The sequence below is a fragment of the Miscanthus floridulus genome, unplaced genomic scaffold (genome assembly GCF_019320115.1).
Source record: "Miscanthus floridulus cultivar M001 unplaced genomic scaffold, ASM1932011v1 fs_911_1_2, whole genome shotgun sequence".
In the NCBI taxonomy this organism is placed as follows: Eukaryota; Viridiplantae; Streptophyta; class Magnoliopsida; order Poales; family Poaceae; genus Miscanthus; species Miscanthus floridulus.
This window is the reverse complement of record NW_027097444.1, coordinates 1-10,320: the sequence shown is the minus strand read 5'-3', so window position 1 is coordinate 10,320 and position 10,320 is coordinate 1. Positions and strand designations below refer to the sequence as shown.

General features: G+C 46.1%; 1 protein-coding gene and 1 pseudogene across 1 annotated transcript; both read left to right on the top strand.

The window, feature by feature from the left end:
- The first annotated feature begins 442 nt into the window (after nucleotides 1–442).
- On the top strand, nucleotides 443–7,148 carry LOC136533540 (glutamine--tRNA ligase-like; annotated as a pseudogene).
- Nucleotides 7,149–8,889: 1,741 nt separating this feature from the next.
- Nucleotides 8,890–10,316, top strand: LOC136533539 (acyl transferase 15-like; the record flags this gene model as incomplete). Its single annotated transcript, XM_066526099.1, has 1 exon — nucleotides 8,890–10,316. A coding segment is annotated over exon 1 (1,374 nt), but the record flags the coding sequence as incomplete, so codon positions are not given.
- Between the last annotated feature and the right edge of the window lie 4 nt (nucleotides 10,317–10,320).

Sequence of the window (10,320 nt, the reverse complement as noted above, 5' to 3'; positions counted from 1 at the left end):
ACGGTGGCTCGAAACGGACGCTGCGCCGAGCATCACCGAGCTACGGCGGAGCTATCTAGTGCCCTAACGCGGCCTGGGATGGACGGTGGCGACGTGGCCACGGAGACGGAGTCCACGGCGGGGCTCCGGTGAGGGCAGTACGCGATGCAGGCGGCTTACCAAGTACGGCCAGCGAGCACGGGAGGGAGCAGTGGGTCGCTGAGGCACTAGTGGAGACGTTGCCGGGGTGGAGAAGCAGCGATGGCGAGTTGGCGTTGGCTATGGCGACTGCGGAGGTGCGGCCGAGCTCGGCTGTCGCTGCGGCGAGGAAGACGAAGCAGAAATTGGGAAATGAGGCGCGGGGTGGCTCGGGCGGGCAGCTGGCGGTGATGAAGGCGCGCCCAGGCGCGTCAGTGGCCTGCGCGGACAGACCGGCGGCGACGCGCGGCCGTTTCCCGCGCCACGCGGCGCGCGGTGTCTGAAACCGGTCGGCCATTGTGCCGGTCGATTCAGTTCGTCAGTCGCGCGATGCAGTGCCTGACGACGAGTTTTGGTGATGAATTAACTTCCAAACCGTGACGAATTAGCGCTAGGTTACTAAACCAACTTTGTAGACCTAAGTACCAGTTACAAATGTTGTTCAATGATCGTGTCTCAATTCTCAACCGAATTCAAGTTATATTGTCATGAAGGTCAGCTTGTCAGGCTGTTCAATGAACTTGACTTAGAAAAATTTCTTAAGTGTTGAAATCAAGATTTTGATGATTCTTGTGATCCAATTTCAAACATGTTAGGAGCTGAATCAGCCAAAGACCCAAAAATCAAAGTTGTTCCCTATGCCAAACACTACAACTTTGCTTTAGTGAACTCCTCCATGCAAGGTCTCTAACACCTAGTTCAACTTTAGTCAAACATGTCACTTTGAAATCATGATACAAATTCAAACCATGGCTAAATGACCAAACTAGCCCTAGCACTAAATACCAAAGTTGTTCCTAATGATATCCTAAGCATGTTTGAGCAATTTGCAAGGTCATCCTTTCATTATATGCAGTGGTCACACATAGAGCTATCCAGGTCAACACATGAAATATCACTTAAATGCTTGATCATGAGATGTGGCCTTCATGAACAAGGTTCCTTTTGTTAACCTAAGTGTGGCTAAGGTGTTTTAGTGACTAGCATTACCCACTTGCATTCATTTGTACAAGATCATATGCATAGGTTCCAAGAAACACAAGATAACAAGCAATGTTTCATATGTTTCGATCAAATGTTTCAATTGTAAATGATGATTTATGAATGCTTGATGCTCATGCTCATGTTATGCAAGTCAAGTTATGCAATGCTAACACCCGAGGTGTTACACGGGATCCTCTTCTTCCTCGGCAAGTGCCTCGTTAGCTGGCAGTCGGTCAAGCAGCAGGTGGTGGCCCTGTCCAGCTGCGAGGCCGAGTACATAGCGGCCTCCACCGCTTCGACTCAGGCACTCTGGCTCGCTCGACTGCTTGGTGATCTCCTCGGCAGAGACACTACAGCAGTGGAGCTCAGGGTGGACAGCAAGTCCGCTCTGGCCCTGGCAAAGAACCCCGTGTTCCACGAACGCAGCAAGCACATCCGGGTGAGGTACCACTTCATCCGAGGCTGTTTGGAGGAAGGGAGCATCAAGGCGAGCTACATTAACACCAAGGACCAGCTTGCGGACCTGCTCACCAAGCCCCTTGGGAGGATCAAGTTCCTTGAGCTCTGCTCCAGGACCGGGATGGTTCAACTCTCCCACAAGACGACGCACAAGACTTAGGGGGAGAATGATGGATAAGTCTCATGTGTGGCTGGTCTTTGTGGGGCTATGATGCTCACATGGTCATGGTCCTTGTGGCTGTTTTTCTGTTTTTAGGACAGCATCTTAGAGGACAGCATCTTAGACTAGAGGACAACATCTTAGCTAGGACAGCATATTAGCATCTTAGACTAGCATCTTAGACTAGCATCTTGGCATATGCTTGGCTGGCTAGCAGCCTATAAATATGTAACCCTAACCCCTCAGGTTGGTATGGCATTTGTGTGAGCTTGTGTGAGAAATAGATAGAAAAATTGCCCCAACTCCTAGTGTCATCCTCTCTCGATGAGAGTAAGAATTCTCCTACTACCAAGAGTGAGAATTCAGCGACTAACACTGTGGTCCATCCCGTTCCAATGTTCTGCTCACCTGATCCACAATTTTCCTTTTCCTGCAGGGGTGGTTGTTTTGTTCGAAGAGATTCAGTCAACAGTCATGGATGTTTTAAATGAAATTATGGAAGCCATAGTAGAGCAGCGATATCGTATAAATGGTTTGGGTTCCACTTCACCTTCCTTTACTTCAGTGTTGCTGTTTTTCACCCTTTTTTCCCTTTTAATGTGGGACTGTAAGAACTGAGCTCCATTTGGTCCTGATTTTTTTTTTTCAGTTGGCAGCTTATGTGGACAGGTTAGGAAGAGGCATCCCTGGGGTGATGCTAAGTCAATCAAGGTTACATAATAGCTGAAGTTGTTATATTTCCCCCCTATATCTGTTCATGTGAACTTCACCATATGGCTTGCACTAACTTACTACAATTTGATTATGCTACAGGAGGAAATTGAGAAAAGGCTTGTGGAAATTTTAGGTCCAAAAACAGAAGCAGATAATGCTAAACCAATGAAAAAGAAGGAGGAGAAGCCTGTTAAAGTTGAGGTTTGTTAGCTGAAATTCCTTGAAGTTTAATATAGGACTATTTCATTATCATATCAGTCATTATGGTTTTCAATGATATACAGGAAGAAAAGACTGCAGTAGCAGTTGCTACTCCTGAGGAGGAAGTAAATCCCTACATATTTCCTCAGCCAGAGGAAAACTTCAAGGTACCTTGACCATATGAAATACATACCATATTTGTCATTCTACGGAATACCTTAACTAGATAATTTTGACATTTGTTATTTTGGTGAGTTAGGTCCATACAGAAATATTTTTCAGTGATGGAAATATATGGAGAGCACACAACACAAAGAGCATTTTAGAGAAACATCTTAAAGCAACTGGTGGAAAAGTGATGACACGCTTTCCCCCAGAGCCTAATGGATACTTTCATATTGGTCATGCCAAGGTTCTGATAATCCTCTACATTGAAGATATAATTATTCCAACATGAATTCTTGAAATTGGAAATGATACTTTCATCCTTTCTCATGTACAGGCTATGTTCATTGATTTTGGGTTGGCTAAAGAGCGTAATGGGCACTGTTACCTTAGGTATGAAGCAATTCTAATTGATCTCGATATCCTTAGTTTTCTGTCTGAAACACTTACAGACTTTAAGTCCTCTTAACTATTTTTTTTGTGCATTTTACATTGCTAAAACATGCTGATATGATGCTTGAAATGACTTGCCAAACACACTGATCCTCTTTGGGATCTTGTTCCATTTATAGAGCAATCGAATGGTTACAAATGTAACAGGGATCTGTGATCCAATCCAGCAGGAACGTGCCTGCATGCTATCTAACAGAACGTGCGACGTGAGTGCTGTGGCGTGGTCATCATGTAGCCTGCATCTATCTTAGCCTGCAAGTTACACACATCTAACCGACACATACACAATGATGAGTATATGATTTCTAACAATGCTATCTGTTAAACAGGTTTGATGATACAAACCCTGAGGCCGAGCAGAAAGAATACATAGATCATATTCAAGAAATTGTCACATGGATGGGCTGGGAACCTTACAAAGTTACCTATACTGTTATGTGGTTGCTAGGATTGAGAGGAGAGAATCGAGGGGAGCGACGGCGGCTGGCGTGCTACAGTAGCCGCGGCGCTACAGTACGCGCGGGTGCTGTTCACAGCGGCGGCGGCTAGGGCTGCAAGGGCGCTGGGGGAGGCCGGCCGCGGGGCTTCGCCCACAGCCGGCAAGAGAGAAGGGATTTCCTTCTAATCTCTTGCTTGATTCTAGATTGATACATCTCCTCTCATTATATAGAGAGGTCTGACTTGGCCCCTAAGCAAGCGACTAATTAACCCTAATGGGCTAAGGCCCAATAGGCCCCTGACTCCTCTAACACTACACCCCACCTGGACATGCAGCTCGTCCTCGAGTTGCAATCTAACGATGACACTAACGATGCCTCCACTAGACACAAACCTAACACCTAAAAATAAGCCTTTTACATCTCGGCTTATTTTATTGACCTGAAGAAGACTACGACTCTTTATTGTTGACTCCTGAAGATACGGCGGGCACCCTCCGCTTGCTGGACCAGCACAACTAACCCAACCCTATGCGCCCCCTGGTGACCCCCCCCAGCTCGGCACATGGTTGAGTCTAGACATTACGGCGTCTATAGACTTTGCCGAACATAACATATACGAGCGACTATTTCCAAGATTTGTATGAACTTGCTATTTGTTTGATACAGAAGGGACTAGCCAATGTCGATCACCAGGTGTGCTTTCTCTGGCCTTGCTTGTTTGGATCAAAAGAAAGCAAATTTCACATTTAATTGTGTTTATTAGAATAACAAGAATTATGTAGCATGTTGAATTTCGCATTTAGTTGTGTTTAGAATACTGTGAATTATATAGCATGTTTATACCGAGTGGTATATGCTTGGCAGACCCCAGAAGAAATTAAGGAGTATAGAGAAAAGAAGATGAATAGTCCATGGAGAGATAGACCCATTGAAGAGTCACTGAAGTTATTTAAAGATATGAGATGTGGATTGATTGCTGAGGGAAAGGCTACTCTCCGGATGAAGCAGGACAAGCAGAATGACAACAAGAACATGGCTGACTTGATAGCTTATAGAATAAAGGTAAGTGCTCCGACATAACTGAACGTAGTTTACACCTCATCCACATGCTGGAGACAAGTGGTTCATTTACCCAAGCTATGACTATGCCCATTGTTTGGTAGATTCTCTTGAGAACATTACAGACTCGGTAATATTTAATTATTCTTTTTCAGTTGTTTAGGCCCTATAATGTCATCAGCTAATCTAGCTATTGAATATTGTCAGTTATGCACACTAGAATTTGATATACGTCGTCCGTCATACTACTGGCTGCTTGTAGCCTTGGGCCAGTATCAGCCATATGTATGGGAATATTCAAGGCTAAACATATCAAACAATGTTATGTCCAAAAGAAAGGTATACCAGTGAAACTTGCGAATGAAATGCCAATTTATGTAGTTCATAAAATTACGTAGTTAGATTTTGCATCCCCCGTCTTGCAGCTAAATCGACTGGTCACAGACAAGTGGGTAGATGGGTGGGATGATCCTTGACTGTTGACACTAGCAGGCCTACGAAGGAGAGGAGTATCATCAACAGCAATTAACTCTTTCATTCGTGGAATGGGAATAACAAGAAGGTAAGAAAGTAATGTTGCAAAGAAACATTTTCACGAATTGGGAAAAGAAATTGTCCATCTAGCTAACCATCGTAAATTGGGAAACAAGGTAGATCACAGATCCCAATACACTTTTTTTTGGGAATAGATCCCAATACATTATAATTGCTGTAGATAACACCTAGAGCACAAAATCCATGTCCCTCAAAGTGGTTCTTTACATATCCATACATATCAGGAAAATCTGCTCCAGTTTTTTTTATGACTGATACCACTAAACTAACTTTCGTTGCAGTGACAATAGCTTGATACGCATCGAACGCCTTGAATAGCATATTAGAGAAGAACTTAACAAAGTTTCCCCTCGAGCGTTGGTTGTTTTGCATCCTCTAAAGGTTCTGCACTAAACTATTTCTCAAATCATTGCCTTTTTATCTTATTTTGTTAATCACTTAACTGATGCACTAATGGGATTTACTGTTTTGGTGAATATAGGTTGTTATAACTAATTTGGATTATGGAATGGTTATTAACCTTGATGCCAAAATGTGGCCTAATGCGCCTGACAGTGATGCGTCAGCCCACTATAAGGTGCTTTTCAATTCTCACACATTATATGATATCTTTTTTTAGAAAAAAAGAAGGTAGGATGTTTTTATGGTAATGAAATATCATCATTCTGCTGAATTGCCTTTTTTTGTCTGTGTTGTCGTCTGTCCCTACATTCCTAGGTTCCATTCTCAAGAATCGTCTACATTGAGCAATCTGATTTCTGTCTTAAGGATTCAAAAGATTTCTATGGGCTTGCTCCTGGTAAATCAGTAATGCTGAGGTAATACATTTGAAAGCATCTAAGTGGTTCACCTTCATGCCTAGTTGCCTGACATGTGTCGCCATTTTGAATGGATAGACATGCATTCCCAATAAAAATGTACGGAAGTTATCTATGGAGACAATGCAGATAGTATTGTTGAAATCTGAGCTGTGTATGACGCTTCAAAGGCTACAAAACCGAAGGTACATTGGCCACTAAAATCCTTCTATATACTGGAAGTATTTATATCTGCAGCGTCTCCATTCTTAGTTGTCTGACAATCTGTGTAGGGTGTCCTGCATTGGGTTGCTGAGCCTTCTCCAGGGGTTGAACCACTCAAAGTTGAAGTCAGATTGTTTGAGAAATTGTTTCTTTCAGAGGTATAGTATTTTTTACCATTCCTCGTTGCAATTGCCTGTTCAAATAGAAATTCTGCTCGCTGACTTCTCTGGATGTTGTCTTTCATATTCTGTTCACCTGAATCCTGCAGAACTTGACGACTGGCTGGGTGATCTCAACCCACAGTCGAAGGAGGTGATAAAGGGAGCATATGCTGTGCCTTTACTTGCAAGTGCCGTGCTGGGGGACAAATTCCAGTTTGAACGCCTTGGTAATGTCACTAGGATTTTTTTTCCCAATTTAACTACACCTTGGATAAAAAAAGAAGATTAAACCAACCCTGTGTCCTTGTTGCTCATCACCCTCGTGTGGTGATGTTACAGGATACTTTGCTGTGGATTCAGACTCGACGCCTGAGGAACTGGTGTTCAACAGAACTGTTACCCTTAAGGACTCTATGGAAAGGCTGGACCCAAGTGATCTCACTTTTTGTTAAAGCGAGTTGCTCACAGTTTGTCAAAGAGATTTGGTGCAATATACTGATAGTGTTTCTAAAGAGTTGTAGGACAATGGCCTTACTGAATACCGATTACTATTACCCATCAGATTTGGGTACAAAATTTTGTTGCGATGACACTAACACTGAGCTTTTTTGTGTGTTAATGCTTAGCGAAATCATCTGTACTTGTCAGTTAGTTGCGGTGGAACTAAAAAAATTCATGCCCGAGACGTCATGTGGCATCTCCTAGCAAGCGGTAGAGTCTTACCGTCTGTGACCGGAAGATCTCGGATTCGAGTCGCGGTCTTCTCGCATTACACATGCGAGAGTAAGGCTTGCCACTAACATCCTTTCTCAGACCCCGCACAGGGCAGGAGCTATCATTTCTTAGATCCTGCACAGAGCGGTAGCTATCTGCACTGGGTACGTCTTTTTTAGACGTCATGGATATATAACTCTTCAGTATGCTCAGCGTTCGGCAGAACGGGTTTTTTATGTTATCTGGTGGTGGCTGGTGTGGCCCCATATAGCGTCTGCAGCAACACAGAAAACTGAACTCTGAGTATCTCATAAGTCAAAAGAACCTTACAAACTTATCAAGCTAACAAAATTCATTTGACGATCCCATATAGGGTATGCAAGTATCTGTATCTGTCATGCCACCTAAGTGGCTAAAGTGACCCAGGTTGATATTGGAAGCAGCTTTTGTCGACATGTTGAACATTGGGTCAAAATTACTAGATACTGTTGACTTTTATTGTCTTTGATTGAAGTGCTACTTTGACTATGGTTTTACATATTTTTTTATCGGAGATTGTCATATATATTAGAATATTGTTACATATCTAAAAATGCATGAGATTGTTGAACTACTAATGAAAGCTATTAATTTTCTTTACTAAACTATTTTTAAGGTCATTGATTGTCAAATTTAAGGGGTCAAAGGATCTTAGTCAAAGTGTCCCTTTATGACGTGAGAGAGAGAGAGAGAGAGCAATCCCCTACACAACTAGTACACGTTTGTTCAACTAGTGAAGTCAAAGCAAGTGCGTTTGTTCAACTAGTGCTAAAATAAGCTATCCCCTACACAACTAAACGTTTACTTTATCTTTTAGGTAGTGTTTAGTTGGTTGCCATAATTTACCACGTCTATATGGTTAAGTGCTTGTTTGGATTCCAACAACTAATAGTTAGGTGGCAACCATCTCAGCTAATAAATTCAGCTAAAGTCTTAACTATCATCCAACTAACAATTAGTTATTGGCCGGGTTCTTCCAGCTAACCTAGCTAATAGTTAGTTGGATGGATCCAAAGGGGTGTAAGTAAATTTGACCCACTTTGAGAACTGTTTTGATGATTGCTATAAGGGTTGTTCGATTAATCTCCAATTCCAAGGATCATGTCATTATTTTTTTAAAAGAAAAGCTATGGCAAGATTCTGTCAGTTTTTTCTGAGGTGTGGCAAAAATTTTAAACACTTGAAATCAAGTATGACTATTTTTCTTGAAAAATGGTGTCTGAATGTGACAGGGGACAAAACGTGACAATCCTCCTGTCTCTGCCGGCTGCCGACAGAACTATTAATTGAGTGTTCGGTTGGGATGAAATAAAGTACTGTTTATGATGGAAGTACTGTTTATACTAAAATTTTGTGAGAGAAAAATACTGCTCTAGCTGAAAAAAAACAAGCCGAACTTGCTCAGTCGAACAAGCCGTAAAATATTAGATTGCATGGGACCTCAAGTTGCTTGCCTCTAAGTCAATGTCGCATTAGAAAAATGTGGGGAAAAAACAAAACAAGGTCACATGTCGTCGTGTAGGTTTAGGCTTCCCAGCCCCAGGTGCACATCTCATCTCCCAAAAGTCTCACCTCCTAGCTAGAATCCACTGAAATAGAAAAGGTTTCTTCTCCTAGAAAGTCAAAATGCAGTGCGTTTATGGTGGGCGGGCGACGGTTGGGCACACCAGCGAGTGAACCCATGCCAACTATGAGCATCACCGTCACCAAGTCATCGCTGGCGCTGGTCGGCCCGTCGACAGCGCCGGCGGCGGCAGAGACGACCGCGCACATCATCAACCTCTCGTCGTTTGACAAGGCCCTCGCCTTCTTCCCTGTCACGTCGTTCCACATCTTCGACCATGCGATCCACAGGCCCGCCGAGACCGTGCGGAGCGCTCTGTCCCGCGCCCTGGTCCACTACTACCCGGTCGCCGGCCGCGCCGTGATCGATGACGACTGCGGCGCCGAGCTCCGCATCGCTTGCACCGGCGAGGGCGTGGGATTCGTGGCCGCGTCGGCCAACTGCTCCCTGGCAGACGTCAAGCTCTTTGACGCGCCGTTCGGCGCGCTGCTGAAGGAGCTCGCCGTCGGCCTCGGTGCTGAGGGGTTCCGTCCGTCGGACCCGCTGCTGCTCGTGCAGGTGACGGAGTTCTCCTGCGGCGGGTTCGTCGTCGGCGTGACGCGGAACCACATCGTCGCCGACGGCACGGGGTTCGCGCAGTTCCTGCAGGCCGTCGGCGAGCTCGCACGGGGCCTGCCCCGGCCGTCCGTCTTCCCGGTCAGCTGCGGCGACGACTCCCTCCCGGAGCTGCCGCCGTTCGTCGACGCCATGGAGAAGGCGCAGGTCACGCTCGAGCCACGGGACTTCGCCTACCTCGACATCACGGTCCCGTCCAGGTGCATCAACCGTATCAAAGCCGGATTCGCTCGCCACGCCGCCGCCGCGGACGGCGGCGGCCCGTGCACCGTCTTCGAGGCGGTCATGGCCGTTCTCTGGCAGTGCCGCACGCGCGCCGTCATGTCCGACCCCGAGACCCCCGCCCCGCTCATCTTTGCGGTGAACGTGCGCAAGCACGCCGGCGCCAAGCGCGGCTACTACGGCAACTGCATAACGTCGGCGGTGGTCGTGCCGACGAGCGGGGAGGTGGCGAACGGCGACATCAACGACGTGCTGAGGCTGATCAAGCGCGCTAAGCAGCCGATACCGTATCAGTTCTGCAAGAACAAAGACGTCGACGCCGGAGACGAAGGCCGCCGCCACGTGCGCGGCCTGGAACCGGAAGGTGGTTTATCGTTGTCCATGGAGCAACTGGACGTGACGCTCGGGTACAACGCCTTCGACGTGACGAGCTGGCGGAACCTCGGCGCCGACGCGGTGGACTTCGGCGGCGGGCGGCCGGCGAGGGTGATGTGCTCGCTGGACCGGATGGCGGTGCCGCACTGCGTCGCGTGCCTGCCATGCAACAAGGACGGGGGCAACGTGTTGGCGCGCTGTGTCAGGGAGGAGCACGTGGACGCCTTCCTTGGGGAACTGG